This window comes from Chiloscyllium punctatum, chromosome 19 (assembly GCF_047496795.1).
Source record: "Chiloscyllium punctatum isolate Juve2018m chromosome 19, sChiPun1.3, whole genome shotgun sequence".
In the NCBI taxonomy this organism is placed as follows: domain Eukaryota; kingdom Metazoa; phylum Chordata; class Chondrichthyes; order Orectolobiformes; family Hemiscylliidae; genus Chiloscyllium; species Chiloscyllium punctatum.
In genome coordinates, this window is record NC_092757.1 from 87,713,564 (window position 1) to 87,734,184 (window position 20,621).

The 20,621-nt window shown below is 47.2% G+C and overlaps 1 protein-coding gene across 2 annotated transcripts in view; it reads left to right on the plus strand.

Moving 5' to 3' along the window:
• Positions 1-20,621, plus strand: part of dph1 (diphthamide biosynthesis 1) — a 600,464-nt gene that overhangs the window by 228,223 nt on the left and 351,620 nt on the right. For both annotated transcript variants that reach the window (XM_072589988.1, XM_072589987.1), the window contains exon 4: positions 2,643-2,764. In XM_072589988.1, the coding sequence (XP_072446089.1) occupies positions 2,643-2,764 (122 nt within the window). The remainder of the gene's footprint in view (positions 1-2,642; positions 2,765-20,621) is intronic.

The following is a 20,621-nucleotide window of genomic DNA, read 5'->3' on the forward strand; positions in this document are numbered from 1 at the left end:
ACTGTAGCATTTAAACATGGTCAATGTGAAGTAGTTCAGAGTGACCTTGTCTTGCAGCCTCTGTCCTCTCCCAAATTGTTGAGAAAGAAGCTTTTAGAGAGCAATTTGCACTGTCATTCCTGAGCTCCCTTTGCACAATCTCTGGAATGAAAGGCTGAAGAGATCTTGCTGCAGTTGTATCGAGCTTTGGTGGGATTGTCTCGGGAGTATCCCTGATTTTGGGCTCCTGCCCAAAATGTTGATTTTCCTAGTCCTCGGATGCTGCCTGACCTGCTGTGCTTTTCCAACACCACTCTAATCTTGACTCTGATCTCAGCATCTGCAGCCCTCACTTTCACCTCGGGAGTATTGTGTCCAGTTTTCTTGCCTATGGAATGGTGTATTAGCCACAGAAGGGCCCCCCAGACTAAACTCCAGCAGGCTGAGATTATCCTGTGAGGACAGATTGAGGAGACCAAGAGTTCAGAAGAATATATGGTGACCACATGCACAATCATTCTAGAGCTTGACGCAGGAGAGGCAGGAAATCGGGGTGGTGGGTGGAAGGGGAAGGGGCTTTCGTAGATCCAGGGGACACAGTCTCAGTATGAGAGGTAGGAGTTCAGGACTGAGGTGAGAAAGGATTTCTTCGTTCAGGGATTGGGGTGAACTCTGTCACTGGGGTCCATGGAAGCTCAGTTATTGAATAGATTCAAGATGGAGATCTGTGAATTTCTAAGCATTAAAGAGTTTAAGAATATGGGGATAGTATGGAATATTGGCTTGCAATAAATCATCAGCCATGATTTAGTTGAATGGTTGGGGGGGGTGGTTAGTGGGATTGAATGGCGTCTTTGTGCTCCTATATTCCAACGGGTCCTGCTGACTATCCAAGGTCCTACGTCCATATCAACCGATATGGGGTGGTTATCACAAATTTCTAGCAAATATTGATTTGCATCTCAACTTTGTCTTATTTTTGCAGAAAAGAGTAGACCAAAGTTTGGTAGAAGATTTGTAGCTCGGGTGTTTTTAAAGAGGAGGCGTTTTTAAGAGTTCACATGGTGTGACCTTAAAGCTGAACTTGGGAAAGAACCCTTTGATCTGGTTGCAGCCTGTAAATCACACTTGTGTGTTCATTACGTGAAGACAGTCAACCAGTATTCCACCTCATAACACCACCCAATCCATAATACCAATATACCAGAGTTCTGAGGAAGGGTCACTTGACTCAAAACATTAACTCTGATTTCTCTCCACAGATATTGCCAGACCTGCTGAGCTTCTCCAGCAATTTCTGTTTTATTTCTGACTTACAGCATCTGTGGTTCTTTCAGGTTTTCTTTTCCCACAACACCTCTCATCTCTTTGCTGACCTCTGTTGCACCTGCCCTCCGACAATCCCAATTACCTTCAAAATTCTTGCCCTTGTGCACAAGTTGCTGCCTAGTCTGTCCCGTCCCTATATATTTGCTGGAGTATCAGAGCGATACTGGAATATTGAATCAGGGGTGATTCGATTGTGATTTTTAGGATTTTGAAAGTCCTTGGTAGGGTGGATGGAGAGGAACACTTTCCCCTGGTGGAGGAGATGTGGAACAGGGGTGACAGAACTTTAAAATCAGAGTTGTTCGTTCAGGAGAGAAGTTAGCAAACACTTCTTCATGTGAAGGCTGGTTAAGACCATAAGATGTGGGAATGGAAGAAGCAGGCCATTCAGCCCATTGAGTCTGCTCCACCATTTAATGACAGCTTGGCTGATCTGATAATCCTTAACTCCACTTTCCTGCTTTTTCCTTCAAGTGTCAAGCTTTCCCCTACAAGACACAATGGGATGCTGGCTAAATTAATCATTTTAAATCTGTAACCAGTAGCTTTTTGTGGGTCACAATTGCTAACAAAGTCAAGTGGATGGAATTAAGATACAGGTTGGTCATGATTAAATTGAATGGTGGGAGAACATTGAGGTGCTGAATTCCCTCCTCCTGTTCCTCAGACTCTGGGACACTTCAGTTCCACTTCTTACCCCTACATCTCCAACCCTTCATCCAGGTAATACTGTACAGTTGTCTGACTCTAATGCATGCTCTCTCCACACCTCCCTCCTGCTTGTGGCTGTCTGTACCGGTGGTCAACACTCCCCACTCTATTTTAAAACTGTTCCATGATTCACTTCGTGAGTCATCTCCCACCATCAAAGCCCAGTCTCCTGTAATCCTCAAGTTAAAGCTAAACCAGTCGGAGGTGAAGTCAGGAAGTGCTTCTTTACACTTTGGATAGTTGAAATCTCAAACTTCCTTGACCCATAATGAGTCTATGGATGAATAGGAGCCAGCTGTAATCTTAAAGATTCAGATTGGTAATGTTTTGTTGGTTAAGGGAGTTGATGGTTAAGGTGGGAAAATTGAGATTGATGTGCAGATTGGTCATGACCTGCCAATTCAATGACAGAACAGAATTGAGAGGCTGAATGGTCTCTTGACTTGTTCCTGAACTGAATGACCCTGATACTTTGCTCTGAATTAAAACTGCCACATCGGTTCTTGTCCATGATGAAGTATCAGGGATTGAAGCAGTTCCCTGTTGATAAGGATTATAGGGACTTTGAGCAGAAGCTCAGAGAAGTGGCAGTGTGACGTGTAACTCTCTGGCTTGTTTTGCAGGTTCACAGGAGCTGACACCCTGATAATGGGTGATGTAACCTATGGAGCATGCTGCGTGGATGATTTCACAGCCAGAGCCCTTGGAGCTGACTTCCTGGTGCATTATGGCCACAGCTGTCTCGGTCTGTATCTCTTCCTTCTATTTGCCTAGTCACAAGTCATCTCTCAATATGAGTATTGTCCCAGTGTCTTGGTCAACCCCGATCATCCTAAACAGATACCATTAAAAACAAAGGATCTGGTCATTTATCTCATTGCTGCCTGTGGGATCTTGCTGTGTGCTACGTGGTTGCTGTGTGAGCTTACATGGATGTGTCTCAGAAAATGGCTTTAGGGTATCCAGGGAATGAGAAAAATACAATGGATATTTACTTACATATATTGTCTCTCCCTCTCCCTCTCTCTCTCTCTCTCTCTCCCCCCCCCCCCGCCTCTCTCTCTCTCTCTCCCCCCCCCCGCCTCTCTCTCTCTCTCTCTCACTCACGCACACACACTCAATCTCTCTCTTTCTGTCTCTCACTCTCACTGTCTCTCTCTCTCACACACACATTCTCTCTCTCTCTCTCTCTCTCTCTCTCTCTCTCAATAGTGGAATCTTTATAAAATATGCAAGCTCTTTAATTTTCCAGTAGGCACATTGTTGTTTTGGTTCCAATTGATATTTCAATGGGGCTCTACGTGCCGCACAGAAATGCCTTGGGATTCAGAAAGTGCGATCCGCAGTTGGTACGCAGATGTTCTTGCCGGGAAATGTTCAACTTGGTCAAGAATTCATTCCCCCTGACAGAAACAGCCAATTTACAAAGCTTTGCCTCCAAGCTCATTTAATAATTTAGTTAGCAAATTAAACGGAGCACATGTAGCGTGACTGTGTGGTCTTCCCCACCCCATCTAGCAGAAAATGATCTGATTGGTGTTGTGGATCTGCGAGGGATGTGCAGTTGCTCATAGTAACACCTGACGGTGTTGTGGCAAAGTGGAATCTGGGACCAATAACAATTGCACGAGCAACCCAATGCGGTAATATTGCATTGAATAATCCATCCAAATTGGAATTGGAAAGTCATTTAAAGCCAACAGGGATGTAGCTTCTGAGATACTTGCCAATGATTAGTTGGACAGCGCACACAATTGATCAAGAAGTTTTGACGAAAGCGGCACACTGAAGGAACGTTTGCAGGTGCCCACCAAGAGTCAACTATAGTTCTTTAGGCACATGCTTAGGAGAGAGAAGCCAGCGCATCTTGTCGTGTTGGGTAAAATTAAGTTGGTGAGGTAGGGCAAGAAGAAGACAAAGGAGAAACACAATAATGTTTTAAGAAGCAGAGTAGATGCATTCAGCTGCGATCAAGGGCTGTGAAAGTTGAATCATGATGGTTGATGCCACTGGAAGTCATCTTTTCCTCTGTGTGTAAGAGTTGGCAGTCACTGGTTCTGAATAAAAAGATGGTTAGTTTATCAGGTACTCTCTTCATTATCATCATCTGCTTTCAGCTTCATGACAGTGCCTATCTCTGCCACTGTCTCAGCCCAGGTACTGCTAAAACGCTCACCTTCTATACTTTTGTTACTACCAGACTTTGCTATTCCAACGTTCCCCAGGCCATCTTCCATTGTCTGTAAACTTAAGCTCATCTAAACTCCTCTTGCCTGTCTTCTAACCGGGGTCAAGTCCCGATCACCCATCACCCCTCTGCTCATTGCCCTACATTAACTCCTTGTTAAGGATCACTGATGATAAAATCAAATCCATACGTTCAAATTGCTCAATCACCATATGACTCCCCCATCGCTGTAACTTCTTCCATCACCACATCCCTTTGAGGCAGCCTGACCTCTTGTGCATCTGCAAAACTTAATCACTTCACCATTAGTGGCCACACCTTCAGCTGCCTGGACTCTGAGTTCTAAAGTACCATTAACCTTTCTAATGTCTCCTTCTGTGGCTCAGTACTACGTTTTGACAGAAGACACTTCCTTGAAGAGCTCTGGGACATTTTCAAATGTTAATGGCGCTATACAAAGACAAGCTTTGTTATGTACGACACTAGAGACTTCTTTTCTTCTCACTTTCTCAGAAATGTAACAGGCGGCTGATTAGATTTTGGCCGGAGGTTAGGAATGCCAAGTTGCAGATCCTGACTGGACACAGCACCTTCCTGCAGGATCTGGCTCAAGACTGAGGGGTCCCTCAAGCAATGGCTGGGAGAACTGCTCCCCATCCTTTGATCACTATTTACTCATCCTCCTGCTCCCTCCTGTTGTGTCATTGTCAGTAATTCCCAGGTTCCAGGAAGGACAGCAAAACCGTTCGAGGAAATAGTTTTATCCAGAGGATTGTCAGAGCACAGATGAGTAGCCAGAAACTGCTGGAGCACAATCTCTAAAAGCTTTAAGTAGATAAAGTGAAAAGGTTATGGGGAAAGGGCAGCAGTTTGAGACTAAGTGGATGGCTCTTTCAGAGAGAGGTTACACAGATCCGATATGTAATGTATGTGCTGTCTCACTGCACATATCTACTGCAGACATTTTAATCATGGGAATGAGAACAATCTGTGAGATTTTAGGCAAAGGGCAGCAAAGAGTTCGATTAGAGTAGGTCATTCGAGTGGGAGTGGTGGCAAGATGGAACTTAGTGAATCTCTTTGTACTTTTTATGCAAAGTTATAATTTAGATATCTCATATATAGCCAGCCAGGGATATGGAATCGTAAATGATGTTGGGATGCATCAGTCTGTGTGCGTACATCAGTCTGTGTGTGTACGTCGGTCTGTGTGTGTGCACATCAGTCTGTGTGTGTGCACATCAGTCTGTGTGTGTGCATCGGTCTGTGTGTGCACACGAGTCTGTGTGTGTGTGTACATCAGTCTGTGTGTGTACATCAGTCTGTGTGTGTGCACGTCAGTCTTGTGTGTGTGTACATCAGTCTGTGTGTGTGCACATCAGTCTGTGTGTGTGCATCAGTCTGTGTGTGTGTGTACATCAGTCTGTGTGTGTGTACATCAGTGTGTGTACATCAGTCTGTGTGTGTACATCAGTCTGTGTGTGTACATCAGTGTGTGTACATCAGTCTGTGTGTGTACATCAGTCTGTGTGTGCACATCAGTCTCTGTGTGTGTACGTTAGTCTGTGTGTGTGTACGTCAGTCTGTGTGTGTGTGTACGTCAGTCGATGTGTGTGTGTACGTCAGTCGGTGTGTGTGTGTACATCAGTCTGTGTGTGTGTACATCAGTCTGTGTGTGCGCACATCAGTCTGTGTGTGCGCACATCAGTCTGTGTGTGTACATCAGTCTGTTTGTGTGTGTACATCAGTCTGTTTGTGTGTGTACATCAGTCTGTGTGTGTGTACATCAGTCTGTGTGTGTGCACGTCAGTCTGTGTGTGCGTACGTCAGTCTGTGTGTGTACATCAGTCTGTGTGTGTACATCAGTCTGTGTGTGTGTGTACATCAGTCTGTGTGTGTGTACATCAGTCTGTGTGTGTACATCAGTCTGTGTGTGTGTGTACATCAGTCTGTGTGTGTGCACATCAGTCTGTGTGTGTACATCAGTCTCTGTGTGTACATCAGTCTGTGTGTGTGTACATCAGTCTGTGTGTGTGTACATCAGTCTGTGTGTGTGTACATCAGTCTCTGTGTGTGTACATCAGTCTGTTTGTGTGTGTACATCAGTCTGTGTGTGTGTACATCAGTCTGTGTGTACATCAGTCTGTGTGTGTACATCAGTCTGTGTGTGTGTACATCAGTCTGTGTGTGTGTACATCAGTCTGTGTGTGTGTACATCAGTCTGTGTGTGCGCACATCAGTCTGTGTGCGCACATCAGTCTGTGTGTGCACATCAGTCTGTGTGTGTGTACATCAGTCTGTGTGTGTACATCAGTGTGTGTACATCAGTCTGTGTGTGTACATAAGTGTGTGTACATGTGTGTGTGTACATCAGTCTGTGTGTGTGTACATCAGTCTGTGTGTGTACATCAGTCTGTTTGTGTGTGTACATCAGTCTGTTTGTGTGTGTACATCAGTCTGTGTGTGCGCACATCAGTCTGTGTGTGCGCACATCAGTCTGTGTGTGCGCACATCAGTCTGTGTGTGCGCACATCAGTCTGTGTGTGCGCACATCAGTCTGTGTGTGTACATCAGTCTGTGTGTGTGTGTACATCAGTCTCTGTGTGTGTACATCAGTCTCTGTGTGTGTACATCAGTCTGTTTGTGTGTGTGTACATCAGTCTGTGTGTGCGTACATCAGTCTGTGTGTGCGCACATCAGTCTGTGTGTGCACATCAGTCTGTGTGTGTGTACATCAGTCTGTGTGTGTACATCAGTGTGTGTACATCAGTCTGTGTGTGTACATCAGCCTGTGTGTGTACATCTGTGTGTGTACATCAGTCTGTGTGTGTGTACATCAGTCTGTGTGTGTGTACATCAGTCTGTGTGTGTGTACATCAGTCTGTTTGTGTGTGTACATCAGTCTGTGTGTGTGCACATCAGTCTGTGTGTGTACATCAGTCTGTGTCGGTACATCAGTCTGTGTACATCAGTCTGTGTGTGTACATCGGTCTGTCTGTGTGTACATCAGTGTGTGTACATCAGTCTGTGTGTGTACATCAGACTGTGTGTGTGCACATCAGTCTGTGTGTGTACATCGGTCTGTGTGTGTACATCAGTGTGTGTGTGTGTGTGTACATCAGTGTCTGTGTGTGTACATCAGTGTCTGTGTGTGTACATCAGTCTGTGTGTGTACATCAGTCTGTGTGTGTGTACATCAGTCTGTGTGTGTGTACATCGGTCTGTGTGTGTGCACATCAGTCTGTGTGTGTGTACATCAGTCAGTGTGTGTACATCAGTCAGTGTGTGTACATCAGTCTGTGTGTGCACAGCAGTGTGTGTGTGTGTACATCAGTCTGTGTGTGCACAGCAGTGTGTGTGTGTGTACATCAGTCTGTGTGTGTACATCAGTCTGTGTGTGCACAGCAGTGTGTGTGTGTGTACATCAGTCTGTGTGTGCACAGCAGTGTGTGTGTGTGTACATCAGTCTGTGTGTGCACAGCAGTGTGTGTGTGTGTACATCAGTCTGTGTGTGCACAGCAGTGTGTGTGTGTGTACATCAGTCTGTGTGTGTACATCAGTCTGTGTGTGCACAGCAGTGTGTGTGTGTGTACATCAGTCTGTGTGTGCACAGCAGTGTGTGTGTGTGTACATCAGTCTGTGTGTGCACAGCAGTGTGTGTGTGTACATCAGTCTGTGTGTGCACAGCAGTGTGTGTGTGTGTACATCAGTCTGTGTGTGCACAGCAGTGTGTGTGTGTGTACATCAGTCTGTGTGTGCACAGCAGTGTGTGTGTGTGTACATCAGTCTGTGTGTGCACAGCAGTGTGTGTGTACATCAGTCTGTGTGTGCACAGCAGTGTGTGTGTGTGTACATCAGTCTGTGTGTGCACAGCAGTGTGTGTGTGTGTACATCAGTGTGTGTGTGTACATCAGTGTGTGTGTGTACATCAGTCTGTGTGTGCACAGCAGTGTGTGTGTGTGTACATCAGTCTGTGTGTGCACAGCAGTGTGTGTGTGTGTACATCAGTCTTGTACATCAGTCTGTGTGTGCACAGCAGTGTGTGTGTGTGTACATCAGTCTGTGTGTGCACAGCAGTGTGTGTGTGTGTACATCAGTCTGTGTGTGCACAGCAGTGTGTGTGTGTGTACATCAGTCTGTGTGTGCACAGCAGTGTGTGTGTGTGTACATCAGTCTGTGTGTGCACAGCAGTGTGTGTGTGTGTACATCAGTCTGTGTGTGCACAGCAGTGTGTGTGTGTGTACATCAGTCTGTGTGTGCACAGCAGTGTGTGTGTGTGTACATCAGTCTGTGTGTGCACAGCAGTGTGTGTGTGTGTACATCAGTCTGTGTGTGCACAGCAGTGTGTGTGTGTGTACATCAGTCTGTCTGTGCACAGCAGTGTGTGTGTGTGTACATCAGTCTGTGTGTGCACAGCAGTGTGTGTGTGTGTACATCAGTCTGTGTGTGCACAGCAGTGTGTGTGTGTGTACATCAGTCTGTGTGTGCACAGCAGTGTGTGTGTGTGTACATCAGTCTGTGTGTGCACAGCAGTGTGTGTGTGTGTACATCGGTCTGTGTGTGCACAGCAGTGTGTGTGTGTGTACATCGGTCTGTGTGTGCACATCAGTGTGTGTGTGTGTACATCAGTCTGTGTGCACAGCAGTGTGTGTGTGTACATCAGTCTGTGTGTGCACAGCAGTGTGTGTGTGTGTACATCAGTCTGTGTGTGCACAGCAGTGTGTGTGTGTACATCAGTCTGTGTGTGCACAGCAGTGTGTGTGTGTGTACATCAGTCTGTGTGTGCACAGCAGTGTGTGTGTGTGTACATCAGTCTGTGTGTGCACAGCAGTGTGTGTGTGTACATCAGTCTGTGTGTGCACAGCAGTGTGTGTGTGTGTACATCAGTCTGTGTGTGCACAGCAGTGTGTGTGTGTATACATCAGTCTGTGTGTGCACAGCAGTGTGTGTGTACATCAGTCTGTGTGTGCACAGCAGTGTGTGTGTGTGTACATCAGTCTGTGTGTGCACAGCAGTGTGTGTGTGTGCACATCAGTCTGTGTGTGCACAGCAGTGTGTGTGTGTGTACATCAGTCTGTGTGTGCACAGCAGTGTGTGTGTGTGTACATCAGTCTGTGTGTGCACAGCAGTGTGTGTGTGTGTACATCAGTGTGTGTGTGCACATCAGTGTGTGTGTGTACATCAGTCTGTGTGTGCACAGCAGTGTGTGTGTGTGTACATCAGTCTGTGTGTGCACAGCAGTGTGTGTGTGTGTACATCAGTCTGTGTGTGCACATCAGTGTGTGTGTGTGTACATCAGTCTGTGTGTGTACAGCAGTGTGTGTGTGTGTACATCAGTCTGTGTGTGCACAGCAGTGTGTGTGTGTGTACATCAGTCTGTGTGTGCACATCAGTGTGTGTGTGTGTACATCAGTCTGTGTGTGTACAGCAGTGTGTGTGTGTGTACATCAGTCTGTGTGTGCACAGCAGTGTGTGTGTGTGTACATCAGTCTGTGTGTGCACAGCAGTGTGTGTGTGTGTACATCAGTCTGTGTGTGCACAGCAGTGTGTGTGTGTGTACATCAGTCTGTGTGTGCACAGCAGTGTGTGTGTACCAGTGTGTGTGTACATCAGTCTGTGTGTGCACAGCAGTGTGTGTGTGTGTACATCAGTCTGTGTGTGCCACAGCTGTGTGTGCTCAGCTGTGTGTGACATCAGTAGTTGGTGCACAGCAGTGTGGACAGCAGTGTGTGTACATCAGTCTGTGTGTGCACAGCAGTGTGTGTGTGTGTACATCAGTCTGTGTGTGCACAGCAGTGTGTGTGTGTGTACATCAGTCTGTGTGTGCACAGCAGTGTGTGTGTGTGTACATCAGTCTGTGTGTGCACAGCAGTGTGTGTGTGTGTACATCAGTCTGTGTGTGCACAGCAGTGTGTGTGTGTGTACATCAGTCTGTGTGTGCACAGCAGTGTGTGTGTGTGTACATCAGTGTGTGTGTGCACATCAGTGTGTGTGTGTGTACATCAGTCTGTGTGTGCACAGCAGTGTGTGTGTGTACAGCAGTGTGTGTGTGTGTACATCAGTCTGTGTGTGTACAGCAGTGTGTGTGTGTGTACATCAGTCTGTGTGTGCACAGCAGTGTGTGTACATCAGTCTGTGTGTGTACAGCAGTGTGTGTGTACATCAGTCTGTGTGTGTACAGCAGTGTGTGTGTGTGTACATCAGTCTGTGTGTGCACAGCAGTGTGTGTGTGTGTACATCAGTCTGTGTGTGCACAGCAGTGTGTGTGTGTGTACATCAGTCTGTGTGTGCACAGCAGTGTGTGTGTGTGTACATCAGTCTGCGTGTGCACAGCAGTGTGTGTGTGTACATCAGTCTGTGTGTGCACAGCAGTGTGTGTGTGTGTACATCAGTCTGTGTGTGCACAGCAGTGTGTGTGTGTGTACATCAGTCTGTGTGTGCACATCAGTGTGTGTGTGTGTACATCAGTCTGTGTGTGTACAGCAGTGTGTGTGTGTGTACATCAGTCTGTGTGTGCACAGCAGTGTGTGTGTGTGTACATCAGTCTGTGTGTGTGTACAGCAGTGTGTGTGTGTGTACATCAGTCTGTGTGTGTGTACAGCAGTGTGTGTGTGTGTACATCAGTCTGTGTGTGCACAGCAGTGTGTGTGTGTGTACATCAGTCTGTGTGTGCACAGCAGTGTGTGTGTGTGTACATCAGTCTGTGTGTGTGTACAGCAGTGTGTGTGTGTGTACATCAGTCTGTGTGTGCACAGCAGTGTGTGTGTGTGTACATCAGTCTGTGTGTGTGTACAGCAGTGTGTGTGTGTGTACATCAGTCTGTGTGTGTGTACAGCAGTGTGTGTGTGTGTACATCAGTCTGTGTGTGCACAGCAGTGTGTGTGTGTGTACATCAGTCTTTGTGTGTGTACAGCAGTCTGTGTGTGTGTACATCAGTCTGTGTGTGTGTACAGCAGTGTGTGTGTGTGTACATCAGTCTGTGTGTGCACAGCAGTGTGTGTGTGTGTACATCAGTCTGTGTGTGTGTACAGCAGTGTGTGTGTGTGTACATCTGTGTGTGTGTACAGCAGTGTGTGTGTGTGTACATCAGTCTGTGTGTGCACAGCAGTGTGTGTGTGTACATCAGTCTGTGTGTGTGTACAGCAGTGTGTGTGTGTGTACATCAGTCTGTGTGTGTGTACAGCAGTGTGTGTGTGTGTACATCAGTCTGTGTGTGTGTACAGCAGTGTGTGTGTGTGTACATCAGTCTGTGTGTGTGTACAGCAGTGTGTGTGTGTGTACATCAGTCTGTGTGTGTGTACAGCAGTGTGTGTGTGTGTACATCAGTCTGTGTGTGTGTACAGCAGTGTGTGTGTGTGTACATCAGTCTGTGTGTGTGTACAGCAGTGTGTGTGTGTGTACATCAGTCTGTGTGTGTGTACAGCAGTGTGTGTGTGTGTACATCAGTCTGTGTGTGTGTACAGCAGTGTGTGTGTGTGTACATCAGTCTGTGTGTGTGTACATCAGCAGTGTGTGTGTGTGTACATCAGTCTGTGTGTGTGTACAGCAGTGTGTGTGTGTGTACATCAGTCTGTGTGTGTGTACAGCAGTGTGTGTGTGTGTACATCAGTCTGTGTGTGTGTACAGCAGTGTGTGTGTGTGTACATCAGTCTGTGTGTGTGTACAGCAGTGTGTGTGTGTGTACATCAGTGTGTGTGTGTGTACAGCAGTGTGTGTGTGTGTGTACATCAGTCTGTGTGTGTGTACAGCAGTGTGTGTGTGTGCACATCAGTCTGTGTGTGTGTACAGCAGTGTGTGTGTGTGTACATCAGTCTGTGTGTGTGTACAGCAGTGTGTGTGTGTGTACATCAGTCTGTGTGTGTGTACAGCAGTGTGTGTGTGTGTACATCAGTCTGTGTGTGTGTACAGCAGTGTGTGTGTGTGTACATCAGTCTGTGTGTGTGTACAGCAGTGTGTGTGTGTGTACATCAGTCTGTGTGTGTGTACAGCAGTGTGTGTGTGTGCACATCAGTCTGTGTGTGTGTACAGCAGTGTGTGTGTGTGTACATCAGTCTGTGTGTGCACAGCAGTGTGTGTGTGTGTACATCAGTCTGTGTGTGCACAGCAGTGTGTGTGTGTGTACATCAGTCTGTGTGTGCACAGCAGTGTGTGTGTGTGTACATCAGTCTGTGTGTGCACAGCAGTGTGTGTGTGTGTACATCAGTCTGTGTGTGCACAGCAGTGTGTGTACATCAGTCTGTGTGTGCACAGCAGTGTGTGTGTGTGTACATCAGTCTGTGTGTGCACATCAGTGTGTGTGTGTGTACATCAGTCTGTGTGCACAGCAGTCTGTGTGTGTGTACATCAGTCTGTGTGTGTGTACAGCAGTGTGTGTGTGTGTACATCAGTCTGTGTGTGTGTACAGCAGTGTGTGTGTGTGTACGTCAGTCTGTGTGTGCACAGCAGTGTGTGTGTGTGTACAGCAGTGTGTGTGTGTGTACATCAGTCTGTGTGTGTGTACAGCAGTGTGTGTGTGTGTGTGTACATCAGTCTGTGTGTGTGTACAGCAGTGTGTGTGTGTGTACATCAGTCTGTGTGTGCACAGCAGTGTGTGTGTGTGTACATCAGTCTGTGTGTGTGTACAGCAGTGTGTGTGTGTGTACATCAGTCTGTGTGTGTGTACAGCAGTGTGTGTGTGTGTACATCAGTCTGTGTGTGCACAGCAGTGTGTGTGTGTGTACATCAGTCTGTGTGTGTGTACATCAGTCTGTGTGTGTGTACAGCAGTCTGTGTGTGTGTACATCAGTCTGTGTGTGTGTACAGCAGTGTGTGTGTGTGTACATCAGTCTGTGTGTGTGTACAGCAGTGTGTGTGTGTGTACATCAGTCTGTGTGTGTGTACAGCAGTGTGTGTGTGTGTACATCAGTTTGTGTGTGTGTACAGCAGTGTGTGTGTGTGTACATCAGTCTGTGTGTGTGTACAGCAGTGTGTGTGTGTGTACATCAGTCTGTGTGTGTGTACAGCAGTGTGTGTGTGTACATCAGTCTGTGTGTGTGTACATCAGCAGTGTGTGTGTGTACATCAGTCTGTGTGTGTGTACAGCAGTGTGTGTGTGTGTACATCAGTCTGTGTGTGTGTACAGCAGTGTGTGTGTGTGTACATCAGTCTGTGTGTGTGTACAGCAGTGTGTGTGTGTGTACATCAGTCTGTGTGTGTGTACAGCAGTGTGTGTGTGTGTACATCAGTCTGTGTGTGTGTACAGCAGTGTGTGTGTGTGGACAGCAGTGTGTGTGTGTGTACATCAGTCTGTGTGTGCACAGCGGTGTGTGTGTGTGTACATCAGTCTGTGTGTGTGTACAGCAGTGTGTGTGTGTGTACATCAGTCTGTGTGTGCACAGCAGTGTGTGTGTGTGTACATCAGTCTGTGTGTGTGTACAGCAGTGTGTGTGTGTGTACATCAGTCTGTGTGTTTGTACAGCAGTGTGTGTGTGTGTACATCAGTCTGTGTGTGTGTACAGCAGTGTGTGTGTGTGTACATCAGTCTGTGTGTGTGTACAGCAGTGTGTGTGTGTGTACATCAGTCTGTGTGTGTGTACATCAGCAGTGTGTGTGTGTGTACATCAGTCTGTGTGTGTGTACAGCAGTGTGTGTGTGTGTACATCAGTCTGTGTGTGTGTACAGCAGTGTGTGTGTGTGTACATCAGTCTGTGTGTGTGTACAGCAGTGTGTGTGTGTGTACATCAGTCTGTGTGTGTGTACAGCAGTGTGTGTGTGTGTACATCAGTCTGTGTGTGTGTACAGCAGTGTGTGTGTGTGTACATCAGTCTGTGTGTGCACAGCAGTGTGTGTGTGTGTACATCAGTCTGTGTGTGTGTACAGCAGTGTGTGTGTGTGTACATCAGTCTGTGTGTGTGTACAGCAGTGTGTGTGTGTGTACATCAGTCTGTGTGTGTGTACATCAGTCTGTGTGTGTGTACAGCAGTGTGTGTGTGTGTACATCAGTCTGTGTGTGCACAGCAGTGTGTGTGTGTGTACATCAGTCTGTGTGTGTGTACAGCAGTGTGTGTGTGTGTACATCAGTCTGTGTGTGTGTACAGCAGTGTGTGTGTGTGTACATCAGTCTGTGTGTGCACAGCAGTGTGTGTGTGTGTACATCAGTCTGTGTGTGTGTACAGCAGTGTGTGTGTGTGTACAGCAGTCTGTGTGTGTGTACAGCAGTGTGTGTGTGTGTACATCAGTCTGTGTGTGTGTACAGCAGTGTGTGTGTGTGTACATCAGTCTGTGTGTGTGTACATCAGTCTGTGTGTGTGTACAGCAGTCTGTGTGTGTGTACAGCAGTGTGTGTGTGTGTACATCAGTCTGTGTGTGTGTACATCAGTCTGTGTGTGTGTACAGCAGTGTGTGTGTGTGTACATCAGTCTGTGTGTGTGTACAGCAGTGTGTGTGTGTGCACATCAGTCTGTGTGTGTGCACATCAGTCTGTGTGTGTGTACATCAGTCTGTGTGTGTGTACAGCAGTGTGTGTGTGTGTACATCAGTCTGTGTGTGTGTACAGCAGTGTGTGTGTGTGTACATCAGTCTGTGTGTGTGTACAGCAGTGTGTGTGTGTGTACATCAGTCTGTGTGTGTGTACAGCAGTGTGTGTGTGTGCACATCAGTCTGTGTGTGTGTACAGCAGTGTGTGTGTGTGTGTGTACATCAGTCTGTGTGTGCACAGCAGTGTGTGTGTGTGTACATCAGTCTGTGTGCACAGGTGTGTTTGTGTGTACATCAGTCTGTGTGTGCACAGCAGTGTGTGTGTGTGTACATCAGTCTGTGTGTGCACAGCAGTGTGTGTGTGTGTACATCAGTCTGTGTGTGCACAGCAGTGTGTGTGTGTGTACATCAGTCTGTGTGTGCACAGCAGTGTGTGTGTGTGTACATCAGTCTGTGTGTGCACAGCAGTGTGTGTGTGTACATCAGTCTGTGTGTGCACAGCAGTGTGTGTGTGTGTACATCAGTCTGTGTGTGCACAGCAGTGTGTGTGTGTGTACATCAGTCTGTGTGTGCACATCACTGTGTGTGTGTGTACATCAGTCTGTGTGTGCACAGCAGTCTGTGTGTGTGTACATCAGTCTGTGTGTGTGTACAGCAGTGTGTGTGTGTGTACATCAGTCTGTGTGTGTGTGCAGCAGTGTGTGTGTGTGTACATCAGTCTGTGTGTGCACAGCAGTGTGTGTGTGTGTACATCAGTCTGTGTGTGTGTACAGCAGTGTGTGTGTGTGTACATCAGTCTGTGTGTGTGTACAGCAGTGTGTGTGTGTGTGTACATCAGTCTGTGTGTGTGTACAGCAGTGTGTGTGTGTGTACATCAGTCTGTGTGTGCACAGCGGTGTGTGTGTGTGTGTACATCAGTCTGTGTGTGTGTACAGCAGTGTGTGTGTGTGTACATCAGTCTGTGTGTGCACAGCAGTGTGTGTGTGTGTACATCAGTCTGTGTGTGTGTACAGCAGTGTGTGTGTGTGTACATCAGTCTGTGTGTTTGTACAGCAGTGTGTGTGTGTGTACATCAGTCTGTGTGTGCACAGCAGTGTGTGTGTGTGTACATCAGTGTGTGTGTGTGTACATCAGTCTGTGTGTGCACAGCAGTGTGTGTGTGTGTACATCAGTCTGTGTGTGTGTACAGCAGTGTGTGTGTGTGTACATCAGTCTGTGTGTGTGTACAGCAGTGTGTGTGTGTGTACATCAGTCTGTGTGTGTACAGCAGTGTGTGTGTGTGTACAGCAGTGTGTGTGTGTGTACATCAGTCTGTGTGTGTGTACAGCAGTGTGTGTGTGTGTACATCAGTCTGTGTGTGTGTACAGCAGTGTGTGTGTGTGTACATCAGTCTGTGTGTGCACAGCAGTGTGTGTGTGTGTACATCAGTCTGTGTGTGTGTACAGCAGTGTGTGTGTGTGTACATCAGTCTGTGTGTGTGTACAGCAGTCAGTGTGTGTGTACATCAGTCTGTGTGTGCACAGCAGTCTGTGTGTGTGTACATCAGTCTGTGTGTGTGTACAGCAGTGTGTGTGTGTGTACAGCAGTGTGTGTGTGTGTACATCAGTCTGTGTGTGTGTACAGCAGTGTGTGTGTGTGTACATCAGTGTGTGTGTGTGTACAGCAGTGTGTGTGTGTACATCAGTCTGTGTGTGTGTACAGCAGTGTGTGTGTGTGTACATCAGTCTGTGTGTGTGTACAGCAGTGTGTGTGTGTGTACATCAGTCTGTGTGTGTGTACAGCAGTGTGTGTGTGTGTACATCAGTCTGTGTGTGTGTGTGTACAGCAGTCTGTGTGTGTGTACAGCAGTGTGTGTGTGTGTACATCAGTCTGTGTGTGTGTACATCAGCAGTGTGTGTGTGTGTACAGCAGTGTGTGTGTGTGTACATCAGTCTGTGTGTGTGTACAGCAGTGTGTGTGTGTGTACATCAGTCTGTGTGTGTGTACAGCAGTGTGTGTGTGTGTGTACATCAGTCTGTGTGTGTGTACAGCAGTGTGTGTGTGTGTACATCAGTCTGTGTGTGTGTACAGCAGTGTGTGTGTGTGTACATCAGTCTGTGTGTGTGTACAGCAGTGTGTGTGTGTGTACATCAGTCTGTGTGTGTGTACAGCAGTGTGTGTGTGTGTACATCAGTCTGTGTGTGTGTACAGCAGTGTGTGTGTGTGTACATCAGTCTGTGTGTGTGTACAGCAGTGTGTGTGTGTGCACATCAGTCTGTGTGTGTGTACAGCAGTGTGTGTGTGTGTACATCAGTCTGTGTGTGTGTACAGCAGTGTGTGTGTGTGTACATCAAGTCTGTGTGTGTGTACATCAGTCTGTGTGTGTGTACATCAGTCTGTGTGTGTGTATAGCAGTGTGTGTGTGTGTACATCAGTCTGTGTGTGTGTACAGCAGTGTGTGTGTGTGTACATCAGTCTGTGTGTGTGTACATCAGTCTGTGTGTGTGTACAGCAGTGTGTGTGTGTGCACATCAGTCTGTGTGTGTGTACAGCAGTGTGTGTGTGTGTACATCAGTCTGTGTGTGTGTACAGCAGTGTGTGTGTGTGTGTACATCAGTCTGTGTGTGCACAGCAGTGTGTGTGTGTACATCAGTCTGTGTGTGCACAGCAGTGTGTGTGTGTGTACATCAGTCTGTGTGTGCACAGCAGTGTGTGTGTGTGTACATCAGTCTGTGTGTGCACAGCAGTGTGTGTGTGTGTACATCAGTCTGTGTGTGCACAGCAGTGTGTGTGTGTGTACATCAGTCTGTGTGTGCACAGCAGTGTGTGTGTGTGTACATCAGTCTGTGTGTGCACAGCAGTGTGTGTGTGTGTACATCAGTCTGTGTGTGTGTACAGCAGTGTGTGTGTGTGTACATTAGTCTGTGTGTGTGTACAGCAGTGTGTGTGTGTGTACATCAGTCTGTGTGTGCACAGCAGTGTGTGTGTGTGTACATCAGTCTGTGTGTGCACAGCAGTGTGTGTGTGTGTACATCAGTCTGTGTGTGTGTACAGCAGTGTGTGTGTGTGTACATCAGTCTGTGTGTGCACAGCAGTGTGTGTGTGTGTACATCAGTCTGTGTGTGTGTACAGCAGTCTGTGTGTGTGTACAGCAGTGTGTGTGTGTGTACATCAGTCTGTGTGTGCACAGCAGTGTGTGTGTGTGTACATCAGTGTGTGTGTGTACATCACTGTGTGTGTGTGTACAGCAGTGTGTGTGTGTGTACATCAGTCTGTGTGTGTGTACAGCAGTGTGTGTGTGTGTACATCAGTCTGTGTGTGCACAGCAGTGTGTGTGTGTGTACATCAGTCTGTGTGTGTGTACAGCAGTGTGTGTGTGTGTACATCAGTCTGTGTGTGTGTACAGCAGTGTGTGTGTGTGTACATCAGTCTGTGTGTGCACAGCAGTGTGTGTGTGTGTACATCAGTCTGTGTGTGTGTACAGCAGTGTGTGTGTGTGTACATCAGTCTGTGTGTGTACAGCAGTGTGTGTGTGTGTACATCAGTCTGTGTGTGTGTACAGCAGTGTGTGTGTGTGTACATCAGTCTGTGTGTGTGTACATCAGTGTGTGTGTGTGCACAGCAGTGTGTGTGTGTGTACATCAGTGTGTGTGTGTGCACAGCAGTGTGTGTGTGTGTACATCAGTGTGTGTGTGTGTACATCAGTCTGTGTGTGTGTACAGCAGTCTGTGTGTGTGTACATCAGTGTGTGTGTGTGCACAGCAGTGTGTGTGTGTGTACATCAGTGTGTGTGTGTGCACAGCAGTGTGTGTGTGTGTACATCAGTGTGTGTGTGTGCACATCAGTGTGTGTGTGTGTACATCAGTGTGTGTGTGCACATCAGTGTGTGTGTGTGTACATCAGTGTGTGTGTGTGTACATCAGTGTGTGTGTGCACATCAGTGTGTGTGTGTGTACATCAGTGTGTGTGTGTGTACATCAGTGTGTGTGTGTGTACATCAGTGTGTGTGTGCACATCAGTGTGTGTGTGTGCACATCAGTCTGTGTGTGTGTACAGCAGTGTGTGTGTGTGTACATCAGTCTGTGTGTGTGTACATCAGTCTGTGTGTGTGTACAGCAGTGTGTGTGTGTGTACATCAGTGTGTGTGTGTACAGCAGTGTGTGTGTGTGTACATCAGTCTGTGTGTGTGTACAGCAGTGTGTGTGTGTACATCAGTCTGTGTGTGTGTACATCAGTCTGTGTGTGTGTACAGCAGTGTGTGTGTGTGCACAGCAGTGTGTGTGTGTGTACATCAGTCTGTGTGTGTGTACAGCAGTGTGTGTGTGTGTACATCAGTGTGTGTGTGTGCACAGCAGTGTGTGTGTGTGTACATCAGTGTGTGTGTGTGCACAGCAGTGTGTGTGTGTTTACATCAGTGTGTGTGTGTGCACAGCAGTGTGTGTGTGTGTACATCAGTGTGTGTGTGTGTACATCAGTCTGTGTGTGTGTACAGCAGTCTGTGTGTGTGCACAGCAGTGTGTGTGTGTGTACATCAGTGTGTGTGTGTGTACATCAGTGTGTGTGTGTGCACAGCAGTGTGTGTGTGTGTACATCAGTGTGTGTGTGTGCACATCAGTGTGTGTGTGTGTACATCAGTGTGTGTGTGCACATCAGTGTGTGTGTGTGTACATCAGTGTGTGTGTGTGTACATCAGTGTGTGTGTGTACATCAGTGTGTGTGTGCACATCAGTGTGTGTGTGTGTACATCAGTGTGTGTGTGTGTACATCAGTGTGTGTGTGTGTACATCAGTGTGTGTGTGCACATCAGTGTGTGTGTGTGTACATCAGTCTGTGTGTGTGTACAGCAGTGTGTGTGTGTGTACATCAGTCTGTGTGTGTGTACATCAGTCTGTGTGTGTGTACAGCAGTGTGTGTGTGTGTACATCAGTGTGTGTGTGTGTGTACATCAGTGTGTGTGTGTGTACATCAGTGTGTGTGTGCACATCAGTGTGTGTGTGTGTACATCAGTGTGTGTGTGTGTACATCAGTGTGTGTGTGTGTACATCAGTGTGTGTGTGCACATCAGTGTGTGTGTGTGTACATCAGTGTGTGTGTGTGTACATCAGTGTGTGTGTGTGTACATCAGTGTGTGTGTGTGTACATCAGTGTGTGTGTGTGTACATCAGTCTGTGTGTACATCAGTCTGTGTGTGTGTACATCAGTCTCTGTGTGTGTGTACATCAGTGTGTGTGTGTGTACATCAGTCTGTGTGTGTGTACAGCAGTGTGTGTGTGTACAGCAGTGTGTGTGTACAGCAGTGTGTGTGTGTGTACATCAGTCTGTGTGTGTGTACATCAGTCTCTGTGTGTGTGTACATCAGTGTGTGTGTGTGTACATCAGTCTGTGTGTGTGTACATCAGTGTGTGTGTGTGTGTGTGTGTGTGTGTGTACAGCAGTGTGTGTGTGTACAGCAGTGTGTGTGTGTGTGTACAGCAGTGTGTGTGTGTGTACATCAGTCTGTGTGTGTGTACATCAGTCTGTGTGTGTGTACAGCAGTGTGTGTGTGTGTACAGCAGTGTGTGTGTGTACAGCAGTGTGTGTGTGTGTGTGTACAGCAGTGTGTGTGTGTGTACAGCAGTGTGTGTGTGTGTACAGCAGTGTGTGTGTGTACAGCAGTGTGTGTGTGTGTACATCAGTCTGTGTGTGTACATCAGTCTGTGTGTGTACAGCAGTGTGTGTGTGTGTACATCAGTCTGTGTGTGTACAGCAGTGTGTGTGTGTGTACATCAGTCTGTGTGTGTACAGCAGTGTGTGTGTACATCAGTCTGTGTGTGTACAGCAGTGTGTGTGTGTGTACAGCAGTGTGTGTGTGTGTGTACAGCAGTGTGTGTGTGTGTACAGCAGTGTGTGTGTGTGTACAGCAGTGTGTGTGTGTGTACAGCAGTGTGTGTGTGTGTACATCAGTCTGTGTGTGTACAGCAGTGTGTGTGTGTGTACATAA